Source organism: Somniosus microcephalus, chromosome 4, assembly GCF_052327205.1.
Source record: "Somniosus microcephalus isolate GS21.2 chromosome 4, FLI_Smic_1.0, whole genome shotgun sequence".
NCBI classification, from domain to species: domain Eukaryota; kingdom Metazoa; phylum Chordata; class Chondrichthyes; order Squaliformes; family Somniosidae; genus Somniosus; species Somniosus microcephalus.
In genome coordinates this window covers 76572076-76598493 of record NC_140990.1, presented here as the reverse complement: position 1 = coordinate 76598493, position 26418 = coordinate 76572076, and the positions used below count along the sequence as shown (strand labels likewise).

The 26418-nt window shown below is 48.7% G+C and overlaps 1 protein-coding gene across 1 annotated transcript in view; it reads left to right on the top strand.

Moving 5' to 3' along the window:
- LOC147119273 (uncharacterized) overlaps positions 1-24014 on the top strand; it is a 45429-nt gene extending 21415 nt beyond the window's left edge. The window contains exons 2-3 of the mRNA XM_085984063.1: positions 12658-13638; positions 22338-24014. Of these exons, the coding sequence (XP_085840189.1) occupies positions 12658-13638; positions 22338-23483 (2127 nt within the window). The 3' untranslated portion in view covers positions 23484-24014. The remainder of the gene's footprint in view (positions 1-12657; positions 13639-22337) is intronic.
- Positions 24015-26418: the final 2404 nt, after the last annotated feature.

Below are 26418 nucleotides of genomic sequence, written 5' to 3'. Positions count from 1 at the left end.
CTGGCGGATGCAGCAATGCACGGCGAACTGGGAGATGTTAGCGATGTCCCCAGCAGCGGATTGGAAGGAGCCGGTGGCATAGAAGTTGAGAGCCACCGTCACCTTCACTGCCACCGACAGAGACGTCCTGCGCATCAGCTGTGGCTGCAGATCTCTGTGAAGCAGCTGGCAGATGTCTGCAACCACCTCCCTTCTGAATCGCAGCCTCCTAACACACATCGCGGCAGACGTGGTCAGATAGGAGGACTGCTGGCGGTATACCCTGGGTGGGTAAGGCCTCAGTTGGCGACGCCTGTTGCCCCCTCTGCGTCTAGCCAGGGCTGCCACTCTCTCACAGCGTCTGTAAGCCCTTCTGGCATAAGGCTGAAAGTCAGTGTTGGCACCCAATGCAGCCCCCATTATATGCTGGCAAACACTGAGCTCTCAATGAAGGCAAAGATAATTGCTAAGCTCTGGCCTGAGCCAAAAATACCTGTCCTAGTGTTGGTCCAAACCAGTAAGCTCTCCTCCTTGGTCTCTCTCCAAAAAACCGTTGCACAAGAGTGAATGCTGCAAAATGGCTGGCCTTTATAGTGCAGGGTAAGTGCCCTTTAATTAGCGCTCCCCGCGGCCCGCCTCGGCTGTGTACCGTTCCACTTCACAGTCGTTAGGGCCGCCCGGCGCACAATAGGCCGGCGCGAGTGAAGTTCCAGTTCGGGGCGCACAAAGGGCGTTGCACGCCGAAATGACGTCATGATCTGCGCGCGCAGCAGGGCGCGCGCTAAGACTTTGCGCCGGCGCTAAATGTGTACTGAAGTTGGGGCGAGGCGCAGATCGCGCTGCGCCCGGGCGCTAAGCGCCTAGCGCTCGAGATCTACTCCTCCTAAGGCGCTAACGGCTGGCGTGCCCAACTGAATTTCTAGGCCTAGGACTCCTGATCATTAGAGTCAACCTCAGTGTGTGGAAAGGGATTCCCTGGTGTATCCCACCCGCTGACACACCAGAGTGTCCACAGTGTGACTGCGGTGGGTCGATTCCACTGTTTCTGATGCCTTTAATCACATCCAGGACTGAACCATGTTAATTCAGGCAACTGGGGCTTGTTAATGTTAAGAGCCCCCAATAACTGGGCTTGATTTAAAAATTATTCCCTGTTCTCTCAGTGCTAGTGAGCAGAGAGAAGCTGATGTTATAGAATCATAGAGCACAGTAGGATGCCTTTTGGCCCATCGTGCTGGTGCCGGCTCTCTGAAAGAGCGATACAATTAGTCCCACTGCCCTGCTCTTTCCCCACAGCCCTGCAAATTTCTGCTTTTAGTATCTATCCAATTCCCTTTTGAAAGTTACTATTGAATCTGCTTCCACCTCCCATTCAGGCAGCGCATTCCAGATCATCACAATTCGCTGTGTAAAAAAAAGTCTCCTCATTTCCTCTCTAGATTCTTTTGTCAATGATCTGAAATCTGTGTCCTCGCGTTACCGACCCTCCTGCCAGTGACAATAGCTTCTCCTTGTTTGCTCAATCAAATCCCCTCATAATTTTGAGCACCTCGATCACAGCTCCACTTAACCGTCTCTGCTCCAAGTTATATTGCCAGTGTTTTGTGAATTTTTGCTGTGATCGAGGTGCTGGATGTCCGTGCCTGGGGAATGGGACATTATCCTCGTGAGCACCGAGTGTCAGCATCCAGCAATCTCTGGTCAGGGACTGTCTTTTTAAACTGCCTCACCTGAGCTTTTTTGACTCCCTGATTTCATTATTAAACATTTCAGAGTTTTTGCAGAGTGACCAAGGCTGAACAGATAAGTGTGAGATATTACATTTTGGTCGGAAGAATGGGGAGGTCACTTATCACTTGGAGGGTGCGAGTCGAGGTGGGGTAGAGGAACAAAGGGATCTCGGAGTACAAATACACAAATCACTAAAAGTTGCAACACAGGTTAGCAAGGCCATAAAAAAGCAAACCAAGCACTGGGGTTTATTTCTAGAGGGATAGAATTGAAAAGTAGTAAAGTTATGCTAAACCTGTATCGAACCTTGGTTAGACCACACTTAGAGTACTGCGTACAGTTCTGGTCGCCATATTATAAAAAGGATATAGAGACACTGGAGAGGGTGCAGAGAAGATTTACAAGGATGATACCAGAAAATGCGAGGGTACACATATCTGGAAAGGATGAACAGGCTGGGTCTCTTTTCTCTTCAAAAAAGAAAGCTGAGGGGTGACCTACTAGAGGTCTTTAAAATTATGAAAGGTTTTGATAGAGTGAATACAGAGAGAATGTTTCCACTTGTGGGGAAGAGCATAACTAGAGGCCATCAATATAAGATAGTCACCAAGAAATCCAATGGTGAATTCAGAAGAAACTTCTTTACCCAGAGAGTGGTGAGAATGTGGAACTCGCTACCACAGGGAGTGGTTGAAGCGAACAGTATCGATGCATTTAAGGGGAGGCTGGACAAGCAGATGAGGGAGAAGGGAATAGAGGGTTATGCTGATAGATTTAGATGAGGAATGACGGGAGGAGGCTCGAGTGGAGCATAAACACCGGCATGGACTGGTTGGGCCGAATGGCCTGTTTCTGTGCCGTATTCTGATGTAATCCTATGTCAAGTATCCCAGCTGGCTTAGCGCCAGGCACTTTAGCTCAGTGGGCAGCACTCTCACCTCTGAGTCAGAAGGTCGTGGGTTCAAGTCCCAGTTCAGAGACTTGAGCATAAAAATCTAGGCTGACACTCCAGTACTGAGAGAGTGCTGCGCTGTCAGAGGTGCCGTCTTTCGGATGAGATGTTAAACCGAGGCCCCCGTCTGCTCTTTCAGGTGGATGTAAATGATCCCATGGCACTACATTGAAGAAGAGCAGGGGAGTTCTCCCCGGTGTCCTGGGGCCAATATTTATCCCTCAATCAACATCACTGAAATACATTATCTGGTCATTGTCACATTGCTGTTTGTGGGAGCTTGCTGTGCACCAATTGGCTGTCACGTTTCCTACAATACAACAGTGACTACACTTCAGAAGTTCTTCATTGGCTGTAAAGCACTCTGGGACGTCCTGAGGTTGTGAAAGACGCTATATAAATGCAAGTCTTTCTTTCTCAGCAAGAGGGCGAGTGTCAGTGGTTGGAGGGAGGAGCTCAGTGTTGTCACTGGGTGGACACAGACAGGTTGAAGCTAAAAGACAGAGAATGCTGAAGTTTGGAATGATAACACCAAAAGTCAGGAGATGAGCCCTTTGCCTAGATAAGGGAGGTGGTTGCTAAGAGACCCACAGACCTAATAACACTGCAAACTGCTCAGGCAGCAGACTTGTTGCAACATGTGAGGTCACGAGTGAGTTGGTGCACAGACAACAGAGCCATGGGCATTCCTGAGAGAGACAAACTGGTTCTGTAACCGGGAGAACAGGTTGAGGGAGTCACCCTACGTGGGACGGCTCGTCTGAGGTGTTAACACAGAGTCAGCTTGGGAATGGGATGATCAATGAATTATCGAAATTTACAGCACAGAAGGAGGCCATTCGGCCCATCTTCTCCGTGCCGGCCAACAAAGAGCTATTCACCCTAATCCCACTTTCCAGCACTTGGTCCGTAGCCTTGTAGGTTTCGGCATTTCAAGTGCATATCCAAGTACTTTTTAAATGTGATGAGGTTCTCTGCCTCTACCACCCTTTCAGGCAGTGAGTTCCAGACCCCCACCACCCTCTGGGTGAAAACATTTCTCCTCAAATCCCCTCTAAACTTCTGACCAATTACTTTAAATCTATGCGCCCTGGTTATTGGCCCTTCTGCTAAGGGAAATAGGTCCTTCCTATACACTCTATCTAGGCCCCTCATAATTTTATACACCTCAATTAGGTCTCTCCTCAGCCTCCTCCGTTCCAAAGAAAACAACCCCAGCCATCTCTGCTTATATATAAAATTCCCCAAACCAGGCAACATCCTCGTAAATCTCTTCTACACCCACTCTAGTGCAATCACATCCTTACTGTAATGTGGTGACCAGAACTGTACGCAGTGTTCTAGCTGCGGCCTAACTAGTGTTTTATACAGTTCAAGCATAACCTCCCTGCTCTTATATTCTATGCCATAGCTAATAAAGGCAAGTATCCCGTATGCCTTCTTAACCAACTTATCTACCTGTCCTGCTACCTTCAGGAATCTGTGGACATGCACTCCACGGTCCCTCTGATCTTCTGCACTTCTCAGTGTCCTACCATTTATAGTGTATTTCCTTGCCTTGTTAGCCCTCCCCAAATGCATTACCTCACACTTCTCCAGATTGAATTCCATTTGCCACTGTTCTGCCCACCTGACCAGTCCATTGATATCTTCCTGCAGTCTGCAGCTTTCTTCTTCATTATCAACCACACGGCCAACTTTTGCATCATCTGCAAACTTCTTAATCATACTTCCTACGTTCAAGTCCAAATCATTGAATTATACCACAAAAAGCGAAGGACCCAGTACTGAGCCCTGCGGAACCCCATTGGAAACAGTTTCCAGTCACAAAAACACCCTTCGACCATTCCCTTTGTTTCCTGCCTCTGAGCCAATTTTGGATCCAACTTGCCACTTTGCCTTGGATCCCATTGGCTTTTACTTTCGTGACCAGTCTGCCATGTGGGACCTTATCAAAAGCCTTGCTAAAATCCATATAGACAACATCAAACGCACTCCCCTCATCTACCCTCCTTACCTCCTCAAAAAATGCAATCAGGTTAGTCAGACACGACCTTCCCTTAACAAATCCATGCTGACTGTCCCTGATTAATCCGTGTCTTTCTAAATGAAGATTTATCCTGTCCCTCAGAACTTTTTCCAGTAATTTTCCCACCACCGAGGTTAGGCTGACTGGCCTGTAATTACTCAGTCTATCCCTTTCTCTCTTTTTAATCAATGGTACCCCGGTAGCAGTCCTCCAGTTCTCCGGCACCACACCTGTAGCCAGAGAGGATTGGAAAATAATGGTCAGAACCTCTGCTATTTCCTCTCTTACTTCTCTTAACAGTCTGGGATACATTTCATCCGGGCCTGGGGATTGTGCTTGACTAATCTACTGGAATTTTTTGAGGAGGTAACTGGTAGAATAGATAAGGGAGAACAAGTGGATGTGGTGTATTTGGACTTTCAGAAGGCTTTCGATAAGGTCCCGCTTAAGAGATTAGCGTGTAAAGTTAAGGCACATGGGATTGGGGGCAAGGCACTGACTTGGATAGAGAACTGATTGGCAGACAGGAAGCAAAGAGTTGGAATAAACAGGTCTTTTTCCGAGTGGTGGGCAGTGACTACTGGAGTACCGCAGGGATCGGTCCTAGGACCCCAGCTATTCACAATATGTATTAATGATCTAGACGAGGGAACTAGATGTAATATCTCCAAGTTTGCAGGCGACACAAAGCTGGGTGGGCGTGTGTGCTGTGAGGAGGATGCCAAGAAACTCCAGTATGATTTGGACAGGTTGGGTGATTGGGCAGAAGCATGGCAGATGCAGTATAATGTGGATAAATGCGAGGTTATCCACTTTAGTGGCAAAAACAGGAAGGCAGATTATTATCTGAACAGCAATAGATTGGGAGAAGGGGAAGTGCAACGAGAACTGGGTGTCCTTGTGCTTCAGTCGCTGAAGGTAAGCATGCAGGTGCAGCAGGCGGTTAAGAAGGCAAAGTTGGCCTTCGTAGCGAGAGGATTCAAGTACAAGAACAAGGATGTCTTGCTGCAGTTGTACAGGGCCTTGGTGAGACCACACCTTGGGTATTGTGTGCAGTTTTGGTCGCCTTATCTGAGGAAGGATGTTCTTGCCATGGAGGGAGTGCAGCGAAGATTCATCAGACTGATATCTGGGATGGCAGGAATGACGTATGAGGAGAGATTGGGTCGATTGGGCTTATACTTACTGGAGTTTAGAAGAATGAGAGGGGATCTCATTGAAACCTATAATATTCTAACAGGACTAGACAGACTAGATGCAGGAAGGATGTTCTCAATGGCTGGGGAGTCCAGAACCAGGGGTCACAGTCTAAGGATAAGCCATTTAGGACTGAGATGAGGAGGAATTTCTTCACCCAAAAAGTGGTGAACCTGTGGAATTCTCTACCACAGAAGGCAGTTGAGGCCAATTCATTAAATATATTCAAGAAGGAGTTGGATATATTTCTTTAGGCTAAAGGGATCAAGGGATATGGGGAGAAGGCAGGGACAGGGTACTGAATTTGAATGATCAGCCATGATCGCATTGTATGGCGGAGCAGGCTCGAGGGGCCGAATGGCCTACTCCTGCTCCTATCTTCTATGTTTCAAGTTTCTATGAACCACTTTCAAAGATACTAAACCCCTTAATACTTCCTCTTTCACTATGTTTATTTCATCTAATATTTCACACTCCTCCCTGATTGCGATGTCTGCATCGTCCCTTTTGTGAAAACAGATGTAAAGTATTCATTAATATATATCTGATGTGAGGTTAGTGTCCCCTTACCCCTGTTCATTATTCAATCAGTGATTGTCCCTTTGCCAGGCCCACTGCCTGCGGCCCCTCTCCCAGATTCCAGCCCCAGCTCTGTGCTGACTGAGCTGCTCTCACCTGGGGACAGCGCGTCACAATCGGCCCCAGCGCACCTGAGCTGGAGAGGAGGCCCCGCCCCCTTGCCACGCCGCCATTGGTTGGAGGACCCGCCGCCAGTCGGCTCCGCCCACGCTCTTCCTATTGGTCAGAGCTCCCGTCATTCACAGGCTCCGCGATCACATGCTGCGGTTCACTCCACCCCCTCGCAAAACTCACTTTCCCTCACTGACTGCGGCTCTTCACCAACACTGACTTAACAAAGAAAGCCCCGCGCGGCAGCCTGGAGCTCGGGCCCAGCGCGCAGGCGCAGGGGAGGATAATTGACAGGGGCCCAGGGTGGGTGCTGAGCATGCGCGGTGCAGGCCGGGCGCCTGTGGAGCAGGAGAGGGCGGGGCCCTAGGGCGCAAGCGCAGCATCAGAGACACAAGAACATATGACGCAGGAGTAGGTCATTTGGCCGCTCGAGCCTGCTCCGCCATTCAGTAAGATCATGGCTGATCTGATCTTGGCCTGAACTCCATTTCCCTGCCCGTTCCCCATAACCCTTGACTCCCTTATCGTTCAAAAATCTGTCTATCTCCACCTTAAACACATTCAATGACCCAGCCTCCACAGCTCTCTGGGGAAGAGAATTCCAAAGTTCAGAGGCTGGGTATCCTGTGGCAAGTGTCTCACCTCCTGACTCCCCAAAGCCTTGCCACCATTTACAAGGCACAAGTTAGGAGTGTGATGGAATACTCTCCACTTGCCTGGATGAGTGCAGCTCCAACAACACTCAAGAAGCTCGACACTATCCAGGACAAAGCAGCCCGCTTGATTGGCACCCCACCTTAAATATTCACTCGCTGCACCACCGGCGCACTGTGGCTGCAGTGTGTTCCATCTACAAGATGCACTACAGCAACTCGCCAATACTTCTTCGGCAACACCTCCCAAACCCACGACCTCTACCACTTAGAAGGACAAGGGCAGCAGGTGCATGGGAACACCACCACCTGTAAGTTCCCCTCCAAGTCACACTCTATCCTGACTTGGAAATGTATCGCCGACCCTTCATCGCCACTGGATCAAAATCCTGGAACTTCCTCCCTAACAGCACTGTGGGAGTACCTTCACCACAAGGACTGCAGCGGTTCAAGAAGGCGGCTCACCACCACCTGCTCAAGGGTAATTAGGGATGGGCAATAAATGCTGGCCTTGCCAGCGACGCCCACATCCCATGAATGTAGAGGGAGCTGTATTCTGTATCTGTATTCTGTATCTCATCCCTGCTGTACCTGTCCTGGGAGTGTTTAATGGGACAATGGGAGTCTTAATCTGTATCTAGCCCATGCTAATCATCCACTTAATTTTTTTAATAGAATAATCAACTTTAACAATTTAATCTCATCTTCTAACTCTTTCTAAAATTGTGCTAGTTGCCCATGTGCTAAGTGTATCCAAGCATTGCTCCAATGGACGCCGCGCGGCTCATCCCGGTGTCTGAAATCAACTTCCATTGATTTTCTCCTCTTCCTCCTATTGCTTGCTCTAAATGTATCTCTGCGCTCCTCAGCCGGCTGAGACAATGGCGGTGGCTCTTCCCCAGAATGCTCCGTGTGGTAGAATAAGCCCTATCAATGCTGCAGGGGCCTGGTGCGCAGGCGCGGGTTGAGGTCGGGCGGGTCCTGTGCATGCGCAGTCAGTGCTGCCAATCGGCTGATGGCGGCGGAAGGCGGAGAGAAGATTCCGGAGCGGGGAGGCGGAGGGGCGCAGGGGAGTAATGGAACCGGCGGGGAGGCTTTATAAACACCTGGTGTAGGCCTCAAGCCCCCGAATAAAAACCTACGGGTCCCGCGTTTGCCCCGAGCAGGGCGGCGGCTGCGAGGCTTTCTCCCGGTGACAGGACCGGCTCAACGGCCGCCATCTTGAGAGGCCGAGTGTGCAGCGGGGTGCATGCGCGGCCCCCTTGGGCCAGGGAGCAGGAGGAGAGAATGTTGGGAATTTCTGTCCTGGACTCTCAGTGATGGCTTTTGTAAACTCCTTTCACAGGCTGTGAGAAGGGCAGGATTGACAGACGGGGAAACTCAAACCAAACTTTACATCAAGATCTCAGAGAGTCACTCCATTCATCAGGACCTGAAATTCATCGGCCTTTTCAGTGTGGAAGGAGAAATGTTTGGGAGGTAAGTAGCATGGAGTCCAGTTCTACGGGGTACTGCTTCTACAGAGTACTTAACTTGGGAATTGGGTGAGTGAGCGAATTCGATGAGGTGGGGGTGAGAGGTGCTGCTTGATACATTAAAAAATATATAAACAACTAGGGTTTAATTAGGACTGTGGGCTAAGTTACAGTAAAGACCTATAACTACATTTAATAAATTAAACAAGGATATCATATTTGAAACTTATAAAATTCTAACAGGACTGGACAGACTAGATGCAGGAAGGATGTTCCCGATGGCCGGGGAGTCCAGAACCAGGGGTCACAGTCTAAGAATAAGGGGTAAGCCATTTAGGACAGAGATGAGGAGGAATTTCTTCACCCAGAGAGTGGTGAACCTGTGGAATTCTCTACCACAGAAGGCAGTTGAGGCCAATTCATTAAATATATTCAAGAAGGAGTTAGATATATTTCTTAAGGCTAAAGGGATCAAGGGATTTGGGGAGAAAGCAGGGCCAGGGTACTGAATTTGGATGATCAGCCATGATCGCATTGAATGGCGGAGCAGGCTCGAGGGGCCGAATGGCCTACTCCTGCTGCTATCTTCTATGTTTCTATTACCTAGATTAAAAACTATTAATAGACAATTGGGTATTTCAAAACTTGAAAACCTAATCAGTTAAATAAAATACAATAGAGATGGCTGGGCAAGTGATGTGTTGCAGCTGTAGCATGTGGGAGCTGGTGGACCCCAGTGTGATCCTTAGCAACCACATAGAGTCATAGAGGCACAGAAGGAGGCCATTCGGCCCATCGAGTCCGTGCCGGCTCTATCCCCGTAGCCCTGCAAGTTTATTTCCCTCAAGTGCCTATCCAGTCTCCCCTTGAAAACATTTAGTGTCTCCGCTTCCACCACTTCCGACGGCAGCGAGTTCCAGGTCCTCGCCACTCGCTGTGTAAAAAAGTTTCTCCTCACATACCCCTGCATCTCTTGCCCAAAACCTTAATTCTGTGTCCCCTAGTCCTTGTACCATCAACTAGTGTGAACAGCCTTTCCCCGTCTAGCCTATCCAAACCCGTCATAATCTTGTACACCTCTATCAAATCACCTCTCAACCTCCTTTGCTCTAATGAAAACAGATCCAGCTTCTCCAACCTGTCCTTGTAGCTAAGATCCCCCATCCCCAGAACCATTCTGGTAAATCTCCTCTGCACCCTCTCGAGGGCCTTCACATCCTTCCTAAAGTATGGTGACCAGAACTGGACGCAAAACTCCAGTTGTGGCCTAACCAGCGCTTTATAAAGGTTCAGCATAACTTCTCTACTTTTGTACTCAATACCTCTATTTATGAAGCCCAAGATCCCATATGCTTTGTTACCCACTCTCAATATGTCCCGCCACCTTCAGGGGCCTATGCACATTACCTCCCAGGCTCCTCTGTCCCTGCACACTCTTTAAAACTGTGCCATTAAGTGTATATTGCCTCTCCCTGTTCCTTCTGCCAAAATGCATCACCTCACACTTCTCTGTATTAAATTCCATCTGCCACTTGTCTGCCCATTCTGCTAGCCTTTCTATGTCCTGTTGCAGTCGATTGGTATCATGCTCACTGTTTGCCACACCCCCAAGTTTGGTGCCATCAGCAAATTTAGAAATTCTACACTGTATTCCAATATCCAGGTCATTTATATATATCCAAAAAATTATATAACTGTTATTCTGATGATTCCCTTCTTTTGACTGTTCTTGGTGTTACATAGAATGTACAGCACAGAATCAGGACATTCAATCCAACTGGTCCATGCCGGTGTTTATGCTCCACACCCACCCTACTTCAATTAACCCGATCAACATATCCTCCTATTCCTTACACACTCATGTGGCTTCCCCTTAAATGCATCTGTGCTTTTAGCCTCAACTACTCTTTGTGGTGGCGAGTTCCACATTCTCACCACTCTCTGGGTAAACAAGTTTCTCCTGAATTCCCTCCTGGATTTATTAGTGGCCATCTTATATTTCATGGATATTAAAGCCCCAATAACTGGACTGGATTTTAAAACTCTGTATAAATAAATCAGCTTTGTTTGAAACACACGGTCGATTGAGTCCTTGTTTCTAAGGTAAGCCGAGAGCTAATTGATGACTTGTTACAGACATTCCCTGTCCTCTCAATGTCCGTGTCCAGGGGAGAAGCTTCTGTTACTTTCGTGGGGTGAATTTTTCTGCTCATCGAGGTTCCGGATGTCATTATGGGGAAAGGAACATTTTAACATTCTCAGCACCTGGTGTCAATATCAAACACTCCCAGGGCAGGTACAGCACGGGTTAGATACAGAGTATCTCAGAGGGTGGTAGGTCCATGGAATATGCTGCCCCAAAAAGCTGTAGAAGCTACATCATTACACAAATTTAAAACAGAAATAGACAGTTTCCTAGAAGTAAAGGGAATTAAGGGTTATGGGGAGCGGGCAGGAATTTGGACATGAGAGTCTAGGTTCGGATCGGTCATGGCACTGTGGGTAGCGGAGCGGGCCCAGGGGCCGTGTAGCCTGATCCTGCTCCTATTTCGTGTGTCTAATTCTGTTAGATTCAGGAGATGGTTCTGTGATAGTGGATTGCCGGTTAGGATCAGATCAGCCATGATCTTATTGAATGGCGGAGCAGGCTCGAGGGGCCGACTGGCCTACTCCTGCTCCTATTTCTTATGTTCTTATGTTAGAGTAAAGCTCCCTCTACACTGTCCCATCAAACACTCCCAGGGCAGGTACAGCATGGGTTAGATACAGAGTAAAGCTCCCTCTACACTGTCCCATCAAACACTCCCAGGGCAGGTACAGCACGGGTTAGATACAGAGTAAAGCTCCCTCTACACTCCCATCAAACACTCCCAGGGCAGGTACAGCACGGGTTAGATACAGAGTAAAGCTCCCTCTACACTGTCCCATCAAACACTCTCAGGCCTGGTACAGCATGGGTTAGATACAGAGTAAAGCTCCCTCTACACTGTCCCATCAAACACTCCCAGGGCAGGTACAGCACAGGTTAGATACAGAGTGTCAGCCGTGGCTCAGGCGGCAGCACTCTCTCCTCTGAGTCAGAAGGTTGTGGGTTGAAGTCCCACTCCAGAGACTCGAGTGTAAAACTCTGTGCTGCCCCTCCAGTGCAGTGCTGAGGGAGTAAAGCCCAGTGCAGAGTAAAGTTCCCTCTGCACTGCTCCACTAACATGCCTGAGCCCCAAACTCAGAAGAGCGCCCTCTGCTGCATTCCACTTGTCTCAGCAGCGGGAGAAACAGGCGGCGGAAGTCCCGCCCCTCGGGCACCCCGATTGGTTGGAGGTCCCGCTGCCACCTTAGTCCTCCGAGCGCCGTCCGATCTCTCCCTATTGGTCGGAGCTCCCGTCAGTCACCGCCGTGGAGTTGATGACGTGCCCCAGTCCGGCTCCCTGCAGAAGACAAGGGGCTGCGGCCGCTCAATCCGCTCCGCTCGGTGCCGGGAGGGCACTGGGACGGTGCGGTTTGTATTTTCTTTTTATTTATCTCCCCGCCCGCGCTTCTCTCCGCTATATATAAAAAAAAACTCATAAAACTCACTTTCCACCAGTGATCCGGACTCTCAGGCGGGGTGTGTGCTGAGCATGTGCGGTGCGGGCCGGGCGCCTGTGGAGCAGGAGAGGGCGGGGCCATGGGGCACATGCGTGGTGTCAGCCACAACTCAGCGTGGCGGCCGGAGCGCTTTCTGGAGTGCGGGGGCTTGTGGGGATTGCAGCCGCCATTACTGCTGATCCTTTCAACCAACATGTGCAGCAGCTGGGGCCTGAAAATCAGCTTCACTGCTCCTGGGCTGGGAAAGGGCGCCATGGGACAACATTCTCCCTCTTACCCCCTTTCTCAACTCCTTTTACAGGGTTTTAGAAGTGGAGCATTTACAGACAGCAAGCTCAAACCAAACATCACCTCAAGATCTGACAGAGTTGCTCGATTCATCAGGACCTGAATATCTTGGAAGGAGAAAGCAGCGATCGCAGCGATGACAAACCGCACACATGTTCTGTGTATGGACTCGGATTCAGCCGATCACCTGATCTGGCGAGACACGTGCACCGTCACACCGGGGAGAAACCGGGTAAAGGTGGGGACAGCGGGAAGGGATTCAGTTCCCTATCTGTGTTGAAAATTCATTGGGGCAGTCGCACCAGGGACAGCTCGTTCACCTGCTCCGTGTGTGGGAAGGGATTTGTTTATCCATCTCACCTGCTGAGATACCAGCTTGTTCACACTGATGAGAAACCATTTCAGTGTTCTGACTGTGGGAAGAGTTTTAAAAGCTCAGGGGTTCTGACCAGACACCAGTGTGTTCACACTGGGGAGAGGCCATTTCCCTGCTCTGTGTGTGGGAAGGGATTCACTGATTCATCTACCCTGCTGACACACCAGCTTGTTCACACTGATGAGAGACCCTTTAAATGTTCTGACTGTGGGAAGAGCTTTAAAAGATCTGGGGCTCTGACCACACACCAACGAGTTCACACTGATGAGAGAGCATTTCAATGTTCTGTCTGTCAGAAGAGCTTTAAATGCACCGGGGACCTGAAGCAACACCAGCTTGTTCACACTGATGAGAGACCCTTTAAATGTTCTGACTGTGGGAAGAGCTTTAAAATCTCTGGGGCTCTGACCAGACACCAGCGAGTTCACACTGGGGAGAAGCGTTTTCCCTGCTCCGTGTGTGGAAAGGGATTCTTGCTGTCCTCCAACCTACTGAGACACCAGCTTGTTCACACTGATGAGAGAGCGTTTACATGTTCTGACTGTGGGAAGAGCTTTAAACACTCCAATAAACTGCTGAAACACCAGCGAGTTCACACTGATGAGAGACCCTTTACATGTTCTGACTGTGGGAAGAGCTTTAAACACTCCAATCACCTGCTGAGACACCAGCGAGTTCACACTGTTCTGTAGCGCAGGGCCCTGCAGACAGCTGGGGTGACATGAACATGGAATGGATGAATGTTTTATAAATGTTGTACTATTGTTTAATCTTTCAATCTGTTGTGCTGATGATTCCCTTGATTTGACTGTTAATGTTCTTTTTCCCCTTATCACAGGCAATTGCCTATCACAACCAATAAAACCTGTACCATAACAACAAAAGTTTAAAGGAAACTTAAATTAAATTAAAATTCTATTTTCGGTGGTGATGATGCACGCCAGTCCCTCCGGTACCCACCGGTCACAGAAGGCCTCGAGTGTGCCGGTGGACTGTTCATGTTATTACATCGAATGTACAGCACAGAAACAGGCCATTCGGCCCAACTGGTCCATGCCAGGGTTTATGCTGCACGCGAGCCTCTTCCGACATATCCTCCTATGTTTATCTGGCTTCTCCTTAAATACATCTATGCCGTTCACCTCAACTGCTCCTTGTGGTAGCGAGTTCCACATTCTCACCACTCCCTGGGTAAAGAGGTTTCTCCTGAATTCCCTATTGGATTTATTAGTGACTGTCTTATATTTATGGCCCCATAACTATGATGAGATTCTGTTAAACTGACCAGTATGTTGTATTTTGTCTTTTTCTGATGAATGAAACATTACTGAGCCCCTGTACCCGTGTTATGGGATGAAGTGCCAGACAAGTAAAGGCACAACATCTGGGTGTGAATCTAATAATAACCTCACGGACCGTATAGGTGTGATACCCAGACGGGCTTGTGGTTATAGTCTGGTCACAGATGGACAAAATCCCTTTTACTCACCTCTACAACAGGTGATAGAGATTCACAATCTGCACAGGGTGGGGAAGGAACAGGACGGGGCCATTCAGCCCCTCGAGCCTATTCCGCCATTTAATCAGCTCACGGCTAATCCGTATCTCACTCCATCTACCCACCTTGGTTCCATAAGCCTCACCACCCATCCCCAACAAAAATCTATCAATCTCCGTTTTGATATTTTCAATTGACCCCCAGCCTCAACAGCTTTTTGTGGGAGTGTGATCCAGATTTCCACTACCCTGTGTGTGAAGAAGTGCTTCTTGACATCACCCCTGAACGGTCGAGCTCTAATTTTAAGGTTCTGCCCCCTTGTTCTGGACTCCCCACAGCTCCACCAGAGGAAATAGTTTCTCTCTCTCTACCCTATCAGATCCTTTAATCATCTTAAACACCTCAGTTAGATCACCCCTTTAATCTCCTATACTCGAGGGAATACCAGCCTAGTCCAAGGGAAATTAGGGATAGCATAAGATCCAAGGAGAGGACATATAAATTGGCCAGAAAAAGCAGCAAACCTGAGGATTGGGAGCAGTTTAGGATTCAGCAAAGGAGGATTAAAGGATTAATTAAGAGGGGGCAAATAGAGTATGAGAGTAAGCTTGCAGGGAACATAAAAACTGACTGTAAAAGCTTCTATAGATATGTGAAGAGAAAAAGATTGGTGAAGTCAAGCGTAGGTCCCTTGCCGTCATAATCAGGGGAATTTATAATGGGGAACAAAGAAATGGCAGACCAATTAAATACATACTTTGGTTCTGTCTTCACAAAGGAGGACACAAATAACCTCCCAGAGATGTCGGGGAACATAGGTTCTAATGAAACGGAGGAACTGAATGAAATCAGTATTTGTAGGGAAATGGTGTTAGGGAAATTGACGTGATTGAAGGCCGATAAATCCCCAGGGCCTGATAATCTACATCCTAGGGTACTTAAGGAAGTGGCCCTCGAAATGGTAGATGCATTGCTGGTCATCTTCCAAATTTCTATGGACTCTCGAACAGTTCCCATGGATTGGAGGGTAGCTAATATAACCCCTCTATTCAAAGAAGGTGGTAGAGAGAAAACGGGGAATTATAGACTGGTAAGCCTGACATCGGTTGTGGGGAAAATGCTAGAGTCTATTATAAAAGATGTAATAGCAGAGCACTTGGAAAACAGTGACAGGATCGGACAAAGTCAACATGGATTTACAAAAGGTAAATCATGCTTGACTAATCTACTGGAATTTTTTGAGGATGTAACTGGTAAAATAGATAAGGGAGAACCAGTGGATGTGATATATTTGGACTTTCAAAAGGCTTTCGATAAGGTCGTGCATAAGAGATTAGCGTGTAAAGTTAAAGCACATGGGATTGGGGGTAAGGTACTGACTTGGATAGAGAACTGGTTGGCAGACAGGAAGCAAAGAGTTGGAATAAACGGGTCTTTTTCTGAGTGGCAGGCAGTGACTCGTGGGGTGCCGCAGGGATCGGTCCTCGGACCCCAGCTATTCACAATATATATTAATGATCTAGACGAGGGAACTAGATGTAATATCTCCAAGTTTGCAGACAGCACAAAGCTGGGTGGGCGTGTGTGCTGTGAGGAGGATGCAGAGAAACTCCGGTATGATTTGGACAGGTTGGGTGATTGGGCAGATGCATGGCAGATGCAATATAATGTGGATAAATGCGAGGTTATACACTTTGATGGCAAAAACAGGAAGGCAGATTATTATCTGAACGACAATAGATTGGGAAAAGGGGAAGTGCAATGAGACCTGGGTGTCCTTGTGCACCAGTCGCTGAAGGTAAGCATGCAGGTGCAGCAGGCGGTTAAGAAGGCAAATGGTATGTTGGCCTTCATAGCGAGAGGGTTTGAGTACAGGAGCAAGGATGTATTGCTGCAGTTGTACAGGGCCTTGGTGAGACCACACCTTGAGTATTGTGTGCAGTTTTCGTCACCTTATCTGAGGAAGGATGTTCTTGCCATGGAGGGAGTGCAGCGAAGATTCACCAGGCTGATGCCTGGGATGGCAGGAATGACATATGAGGAGAGATTGGGTCGATTGGGCTTATATTCACTGGAGTTTAGAAGAATGAGAGGGGATCTCAATGAAACTTATAAAATTCTAACAGGACTAGACAGACTAGATGCAGGAAGGATGTTCCCGATGGTCGGGGAGTCCAGAACCAGGGGTCATAGTCTAAGGATAAGGGGTAAGCCATTTAGGACAGAGATGAGGAGGAATTTCTTCACCCAGAGAGTGGTGAACCTGTGGAATTCTCTACCACAGAAGGCAGTTGAGGCCAATTCATTAAATATATTCAAGAAGGAGTTGGATATATTTCTTGAGGCTAAAGGGATCAAGGGGTATGGGGAGAAGGCAGGGACAGGGTACTGAATTTGGATGACCAGCCATGATCTCATTAAATGGCGGAGCAGACTCGAGGGGCCGAATGGCCTACTCCTGCTCCTATCTTCTATGTTTCTATGTTTCTGGTCTGTGCAACCTGTCCTCATAATTTAACCCTTTCAGCTCCGGTATCATTCTGGTGAATCTGTGCTGCGTCCCTCCAAGGCCAGTATATCATTCCTGAGGAGCGGTGCCCAGAACGGAACACGAAGTCCCATCAAACACTCCCAGGGCAGGTACAGCAATGGTTAGATACAGAGTAAAGCTCCCTCTACACTGTCCCATCAAACACCCCCAGGGCAGGTGCAACACGGGTTAGATACAGAGTAAAGCTCCCTCTACACTGTCCCATCAAACACTCCCAGGGCAGGTACAGCACGGGTTAGATACAGAGTAAAGCTCCCTCTACACTGTCCCATCAAACACCCCCAGGGCAGGTGCAACACGGGTTAGATACAGAGTAAAGCTCCCTCTACACTGTCCCATCAAACGCTCCCAGGGCAGGTACAGCACTGGTTAGATACAGAGTAAAGCTTCCTCTACACTGTCCCATCAAACGCTCCCAGGGCAGGTACAGCACTGGTTAGATACAGAGTAAAGCTTCCTCTACACTGTCCCATCAAACACTCACAGGGCAGGTACAGCACGGGTTAGATACAGAGTAAAGCTCCCTCTACACTGTCCCATCAAACACTCCCAGGGCAGGTACAGCACGGGTTAGATACAGAGTAAAGCTTCCTCTACACTGTCCCATCAAACACTCCCAGGGCAGGTACAGCACGGGTTAGATACAGAGTAAAGCTCCCTCTACACTGTCCCATCAAACACTCCCAGGTCAGGTACAGCCCGGGTTAGATACAGAGTAAAGCTCCCTCTACACTGTCCCATCAAACGCTCCCAGGTCAGGTACAGCCCGGGTTAGATACAGAGTAAAGCTCCCTCTGCACTGTCCCATCAAACACTCCCAGGGCAGGTACAGCACGGGTTAGATACAGAGTAAAGCTCCCTCTACACTGTCCCATCAAACGCTCCCAGGGCAGGTACAGCACTGGTTAGATACAGAGTAAAGCTCCCTCTACACTGTCCCATCAAACGCTCCCAGGGCAGGTACAGCACGGGTTAGATACAGAGTAAAGCTCTCTCTACAGTGTCCCATCAAACGCTCCCAGGGCAGGTACAGCACGGGTTAGATACAGAGTAAAGCTCCCTCTACACTGTCCCATCAAACACTCCCAGGTCAGGTACAGCCCGGGTTAGATACAGAGTAAAGCTCCCTCTACACTGTCCCATCAAACGCTCCCAGGTCAGGTACAGCCCGGGTTAGATACAGAGTAAAGCTCCCTCTACACTGTCCCATCAAACACTCCCAGGGCAGGTACAGCACGGGTTAGATACAGAGTAAAGCTCCCTCTACACTGTCCCATCAAACACTCCCAGGGCAGGTACAGCACTGGTTAGATACAGAGTAAAGCTCCCTCTACACTGTCCCATCAAACGCTCCCAGGGCAGGTACAGCACTGGTTAGATACAGAGTAAAGCTCCCTCTACACTGTCCCATCAAACACTCCCAGGGCAGGTACAGCACTGGTTAGATACAGAGTAAAGCTCCCTCTACACTGTCCCATCAAACACTCCCAGGGCAGGTACAGCACGGGTTAGATACAGAGTAAAGCTCCCTCTACACTGTCCCATCAAACACTCCCAGGGCAGGTACAGCACGGGTTAGATACAGAGTAAAGCCCCCTCTACACTGTCCCATCAAACACTCCCAGGGCAGGTACAGCACGGGTTAGATACAGAGTAAAGCTCCCTCTACACTGTCCCATCAAACACTCCCAGGGCAGGTACAGCACTGGTTAGATACAGAGTAAAGCTCCCTCTACACTGTCCCATCAAACACCCCCAGGGCAGGTGCAGCACGGGTTAGATACAGAGTAAAGCTCCCTCTACACTGTCCCATCAAACACTCCCAGGGCAGGTACAGCATGGGTTAGATACAGAGTAAAGCTCCCTCTACCCTGTCCCATCAAACACTCCCAGGGCAGGTACAGCACGGGTTAGATACAGAGTAAAGCTCCCTCTACACTGTCCCGTCAAACGCTCCCAGGGCAGGTACAGCACTGGTTAGATACAGAGTAAAGCTCCCTCTACACTGTCCCATCAAACTTATCTTAGGAAGGATATACTTACCATAGAGGGAATCATAGCCATAGAGTCATCGAGTTATACAGCACAGAAAGAGGCCCTTCGGCCCATCGTGTCCACGCCGGCCATCAAGCCCACGCCGGCCATCAAGCCCTGTCTATTCTAATCCCATTTTCCAGCACTTGGTCCGTAGCCTTGTGTGCTATGGCGTTTCAAGTGCTCATCTAAATGCTTCTTGAATGTTGTGAGGGTTCCTGCCTCTCCCACCCTTTCTGGCAGTGAGTTCCAGATTCCAACCACCCTCTGGGTGAAAATGTTTTTCCTCAAATCCCCTCTAAACCTCCTGCCCCTTACCTTGAATCTATGCCCCCTGGTTATTGACCCCTCTACTAAGGGGAAAAGTTATTTTCTATCTACCCTATCTATGCCCCTCATAATTTTGTACACCTCAATCAGGTCCCCCCTCAGCCTTCTCTGCTCCAAGGAAAACAACCCCAGCCTGTCCAGTCTCTCTTCATAGCTGAAGCGCTCCAGCCCAGGTAACCCAGGGAGTGCAAGAAGGTTCACCAGACTGGTTCCTGGGATGGGGGATTGTCCTCTGAGGAGAGATTGAGTAGACACGGCCTATATTCTCTAGAGTTTAGAAGAATGAAAGGTGATCTCATTGAAACATACAGAATTCTTACAGGACTTGACAGGGTAGATGCAGGGAGGATGGCTGGGGAGTCTAGAACCAGGGGTCACAGTCTTAGAATGAGGGGTTGGCCATTTAGGACTGAGAGGAAGAGAAATTTCTTCAGTCAGAGGGCGGTGAATCTTTGGAATTCTCTACCCCACAGGGCGGTGGAGGCTCAGTCGTTGAGTATATTCAAGACAGAGATCAATAGATTTTTAAATATTAAGTGATATGGGATAGTGCAGGAAAGTGGATATGAGGTAGAAGATCAGCCATGATCTTATTGAAACATAGAAACATAGAAGATAGGAGCAGGAGTAGGCCATTCGGCCCCTCGAGCCTGCTCCGCCATTCGATGAGATCATGGCTGATCATCCAAACTCAGTACCCTGTCCCTGCTTTCTCCCCATATCCCTTGATCCCTTTAGCTCTAAGAAATATATCTAACTCCTTCTTGAATATATTTAAAGACTTGGCCTCAACCGCCTTCTGTGGTAGAGAATTCCACAGGTTCACCACTCTCTGGGTGAAGAAATTCCTCCTCATCTCTGTCCTAAATGGCCTACCCCTTATCCTTAGACTATGACCCCTGGTTCTGGACTCTCCGACCATCGGGAACATCCTTCCTGCATCTAGTCTGTCCAGACCTGTCAGAATTTTATAAGTTTCGATGAGATCCCCTGTCATTCTTCTAAACTCCAGCGAGTATAAGCCCAATCGACCCAATCTCTCCTCATACGTCATTCCAGCCATCCCAGGGATCAGCCTTGTGAATCTTCGCTGAGCTCCTTCCATGGCAAGAACATCCTTCCTCAGATAAGGTGACCAAAGCTGCACACAATACTCAAGGTGTGGTCTCACCAAGGCCCTGTACAACTGCAGCAGGACATCCTTGCTCCTGTACTCAAACCCTTTTGCTATGAAGGCCAACATACCATTTGCCTTCTTCACCGCCTGCTGCACCTGCATGCTTACCTTCAGCGACTGGTGCACAAGGACACCCAGGTCTCGTTGCACTTCCCCTTCTCCCAATCTATTGCCATTCAGATAATAGTCTGCCTTTCTGTTTTTGACACCAAAGTGGATAACCTCGCATTTATCCATGTTATATTGCATCTGCCACGCTTCTGCCCAATCACCCAACCTGTTCAAATCATCCTGGAGTTTCTCGGTATCCTCCTCGCAGCACACACGCCCACCCAGCTTTGTGTCGTCTGCAAACTTGGAGATATTACATCTAGTTCCCTTATCTAGATCATTAATGTATATTGTGAATAGCTGGGATCCAAGGACCGATCCCTGCGGTACCCCACTAGTCATTGCCTGCCACTCAGAAAAAGACCCATTAATTCCTATTCTCTGCTTTCTGTCCGCCAACCAGTTCTCTATCCAAGTCAATACCTTGCCCCCAATCCCATGTGCCTTAACTTTACATGCTAATCTCTTGTGCGGGACCTTATCGAAAGCCTTTTGAAAGTCCAAATACACCACATCCACCGGTTCTCCCTTATCTATTTTACCAGTTACATCCTCAAAAAATTCCAGTAGATTAGTCAAGCACGATTTACCTTTTGTAAATCCATGTTGACTTTGTCCGATCCTGTCACTGCTTTCCAAGTGTTCTGCTATTACATCTTTTATAATAGGCTCTAGCATTTTCCCCACTACCGATGTCAGGCTTACCGGTCTGTAACTGAATAGCGGAGCAGGCTTGAGGGGCCGAATGGCCTACTCCTGCTCCTATCTTCTATATTTCTTATGTTCTTAAGCACTCCCAGGGCAGGTACAGCACGGGTTAAATACAGAGTGTCAGCCGTGGCTCAGGCGGCAGCGCTCTCTCCTCTGAGTCAGAAGGTTGTGGGTTGAAGTCCCACTGCAGAGACTCGAGTCTAAAACTCTGTGCTGCCCCTCCAGTGCAGTACTGAGGGAGTAAAACCCAGTGCAGAGTATAGTTCCCTCTGCACTGCTCCACTAACATGCCTGAGCCCCAAACTCAGAAGAGCGCCCTCTGCTGCATTCCACTTGTCTCAGCAGCGGGAGAAGCAGGCGGCGGAAGTCCCGCCCCTCGGGCACCCCGATTGGTTGGAGGACCCGCCGCTACCTCAGTCCTCCAAGCTCCGCCCACTCCCTATTGGTCGGAGCTCCCGTCAGTCACCGGCGTGGTGTTGATCACGTGCCCCAGTTCGGCTCCCTGCAGAAGACAAGGGTCTGCGGCCGCTCAATCTGCTGCGCTCGGTGCCGGGAGGACGCTGGGACGGCCCGGTTTGTGTTTTCTTTTTATTTATCTCCCCGCCCGCGCTTCTCTCCGCTATATATTAAAAAATCCTGATAAAACTCACTTTCCGCCGGTGATCCGGACTCTCGGGCGGGGGGTGTGCTGAGCATACGCGGTGCGGGCCGGGCGCCTGTGGAGCAGGAGAGGGCGGGGCCATGGGGCGCATGCGCGGTGTCAGCCACAACTCAGCGCGGCGGCCGGAGTGCTTTCTGGAGCGCGGGGGCTTGTGGGGAGTGCAGCCACCATTACTCTTGATCCTTTCAACCACTCTGTGCAGCAGCTGGGGCCTGAAAATCAGCTTCACTGCCCCTGGGCTGGGAAAGGGCGACATGGGACAACATTCTCCCTCTTACCCCCTTAACTCCTTTTACAGGGTTTTAGAACTGGAGCATTTACAGACAGGAAGCTCAAACCAAACATCACCTCAAAATCAGACAGTCATTCGATTCATCAGGACCTGAATATCATCGGCCTTTGCACATGGAAGGAGAGAGCAGCGATCGCAGTGTGGACAAACCGCACACGTGTTCCATGTGTGGACTTGGATTCAGCCGATCGCCTGACCTGGCGAGACACGTGCAGCGTCACACCGGGGAGAAACCGGGTAAAGGTAGGGTCGGCGGGAAGAGATTAAGTTCCCCATGTTTGTTGAAAGTTCATCGGCGCAGTCACACCAGGGACAGTCCGTTCACCTGCTCCGTGTGTGGGAAGGGATTTCTTTATCCATCCCAACTGCGGACACACCAGCTTGTTCACACTGATGAGACACCGTTTAACTGTTATGACTGTGGGAAGAGCTTTAAAAGTACCCGGGATCTGATGAAACACCAGCGTACTCACACTGGAGAGAGACCGTTCACCTGCTCCATGTGTGGGAAGCATTTCACTCAGTCATCCAACCTGCTGATACACCAGCGAATACACACAGGGGAGAGGCCATTCACCTGCTCCGTATGTGGGAAGAGATTTGCTTATTCGTTCCGCCTGCGGACACACCAGCAAGTTCACACTGGCGAGAAGGCGTTCTCCTGCTCCGTGTGTGGGAAGGGATTCGCTGTGTCATCCAGCCTGCTGAGACACCAGCTTGTTCACACTGATGAGAAACCGTTTAAATGTTCTGCCTGCGGGAAGTGCTTTAAAAGCTCTCAGAAGCTGAAGCAACACCAGCCCCTACATGCTGAAGAGAGGCCGTTCACCTGCTCCGTGTGTGGGAAGGGATTCGCTCAGTCATACAACCTGCGCATACACCAGCGAGTTCACACTGGAGAGAGGCCGTTCACCTGCTCCGTGTGTGGGAAGGGATTCGCTGTGTCCTCGAATCTGCTGGCACACCAGCGAGTTCACACTGGGGAGAGACCGTTCACCTGTTCCGTGTGCGGGACAGGATTTGCTCAGTCATACAGCCTGCGGGTACACCAGCGAGCTCACACTGAAGAGAGGCCATTCACCTGCTCCGCATGTGGGAAGGGATTTGTTCGGTTATCCAACCTACAGGCACACCAGCTTGTTCACAGTAGAGAGTCCATTTAAATGTTCTGACTGTGGGAAGAGCTTTAAAAGCCCCCGGGATCTGACGATACACCAGCAAGTTCACACTGAGGAGACACTATTCACCTGCTCCGTGTGTGGGAAGGGATTCGCACTGTCATCTACCCTGCTGAGACACAAGCTTGTTCACACTGTTCTGTAACGCAAGGCCCTGAGACAGCTGGGGTGACATGAATGTGGAATAGATGAATGTTTTATAAATTTTGTACTGCTGTTTAATCTTTCAAACTGTTGTGCTAATGATTCCCTTGATTTGACTGTTCATGGTGTTACATAGAATGTACAGCACAGAAACAGGCCATTCGGCCCAACTGGTCCATGCCAGTGTTTATGCTCCACACGAGCCTCCTCCCACCCTACTTCAGTTAACCCTATCAGCGTATCCTTCTCGCAGTAACCAAGCTTGTGTATAAGAACAGGCCACTTAATCCACTGTACTTCTATTCTCCAGATTGAGGGAATTATCACCCGATCTGTGTTATGCAGCGCTCTTAATAAAGCCTGGAGAGACAATTTGTGTTCCTGTGAGCTTGATTATCTGGTATCCGAAATCCTGGGACTCCCAATCTTTAGAGTCAACCTCAGTGTGTGGAAAGGGATTCCCTGGTGTATCCCACCCGCTGACACACCAGAGTGTCCACAGTGTGACTGCGGTGGGTCGATTCCACTGTTTCCGATGCCTTTAATCACATCCAGGACTGAACCATGTTAATTCAGGCTACTGGGGCTTGTTAATGTTAAAATCCAGCCCAGTTATTAGGGTTTTAATATTCTGTATAAATAAATCAGCTTTGTTTGAAGCACCCAGTCTATTGAGTCCTTGTTTCTAAGATAAGACGAGAACTACTTGATGACTTGTTACAGACATTCCCTGTCCTCAATATGTGTGTCCAGGAGAGAAGCTGATGGTTTTCTGTTACTTTATGAGTGAAGTTTTATTGTCCTTGAGGTTCTGGATGTTATTGTGGAGGAATGGAAAATTTTAGATACAGAGTAAAGCTCCCTCTACACTGTCCCATCAAACACTCACAGGGCAGGTGCAGCACGGGTTAGATACAGTGTAAAGCTCCCTCTACACTGTCCCATCAAACACTCCCAGGGCCGGTACAGCACGGGTTAGATACAGAGCAAAGCTCCCTCTACACTGTCCCATCAAACACTCCCAGGGCAGGTACAGCACGGGTTAGATACAGTGTAAAGCTCCCTCTACACTGTCCCATCAAACACTCCCAGGGCCGGTACAGCACGGGTTAGATACAGAGTAAAGCTCCCTCTACACTGTCCCATCAAACACTCCCAGGGCAGGTACAGCACGGGTTAGATACAGAGTAAAGCTCCCTCTACACTGTCCCATCAAACATTCCCAGGGCAGGTACAGCACGGGTTAGATACAGAGTAAAGCTCCCTCTGCACTGTCCCATCAAACACTCCCAGGGCAGATACAGCACGGGTTAGATACAGAGTAAAGCCCCCTCTACACTGTCCCATCAAACACTCACAGGGCAGGTGCAGCACGGGTTAGATACAGTGTAAAGCTCCCTCTACACTGTCCCATCAAACACTTCCAGGGCAGGTACACAGGATATACAGCACAAAAACAGGCCATTCGGCCCAACCAGTCCATGCCGGTGTTTATGCTCCACTCGAGCCTCCTCCTGTCTTTCCTCATCTAAATCTATCAGCATAACCCTCTATTCCCTTCTCCCTCATCTGCTTGTCTAGCCTCCCATTAAATGCATCTAAATTATTCACTTCAACCACTCCCTGTGGTAGCGAGTTCCATATTCTCACCACTCTGGGTAAAGAAGTTTCTGTTGAATTCCCTATTGGATTTCTTGGTGACTGTCTTATATTGATGGCCTTTAGTTATGCTCTTCCCCACAAGTGGAAACATTCTCTCTGTGTCCACTCTATCAAAATTTTTCATAATTTTAAAGACCTCTATTAGGTCACCCCTCTTGTTTGATGGGACAGCCTGTTCATCCTTTCCTGATATGTGTACCCTCACATTTCTGGTATCATCCTTGTAAATCTTCCCTGCACCATCTCCAGTGTCTCTATATCCTTTTTATAATATGGCGACCAGAACTGTACGCAGTACTCCAAGTGTGGTCTAACCAAGGTTCGATACAGGTTTAGCATAACTTCACTACTTTTCAATTCTATCCCTCTAGAAATAAACCCTAGTGCTTGGTTTGCTTTTTTTAAATGGCCTTATTAACCTGTGTCGCAACTTTTAGTGATTTGTGTATTTGTGCTCCATTTAGATTCTTATTTTCCAAGTAATATGTGACCTCATTTTTCTTACCAAACTGTAATACATTTGTTGGTGTTGAAATTCATTTGCCAATTATATGCCCATTAATGTAATAAGGTGTGTTGTACAGCATGGGTTAGATACAGAGTGTTGTGGAGTATTTTAAACCACAGACTTAAAGTTTTAAAATGAGAGAAATACTCCAACCAATCACCTACCTGTTTTGTGGTGACGTCACACCTTGAATACTTTTTACCTCTCTCCTGGTCATCCCTTTGAGGGTACAAGCACTCAGAGGGCCTGGATTCTCGCTCAGGCCAAAGAGCTGTGTGCTGTTAATCCAGTCTGGTACCTTGCCTCGCTGTGTCTGTGCCAGATTATGTTTTAACTGTCTGGTGATCCATTGGCCATAGGCATGACACAAGCCTCTCCCTACCCCGTCTTTTGCCTGTTCCTCATCTCTATGGTTTAGTTTGTTGATAATGCTGGCATGGTCCTCTATAACCTTGATTCCCTCGAGTAATTTCCTTATCGTGTGTCCTCCCAACTCTGATCCTTGTCGAACCAAACCAGTTTCCTTCTCTAAAATCTGCTGTATTACCCTTTGTAGTCATTTCACACTACTTTGGACTCCTTGTATATCTAGGGCATTAATGAATG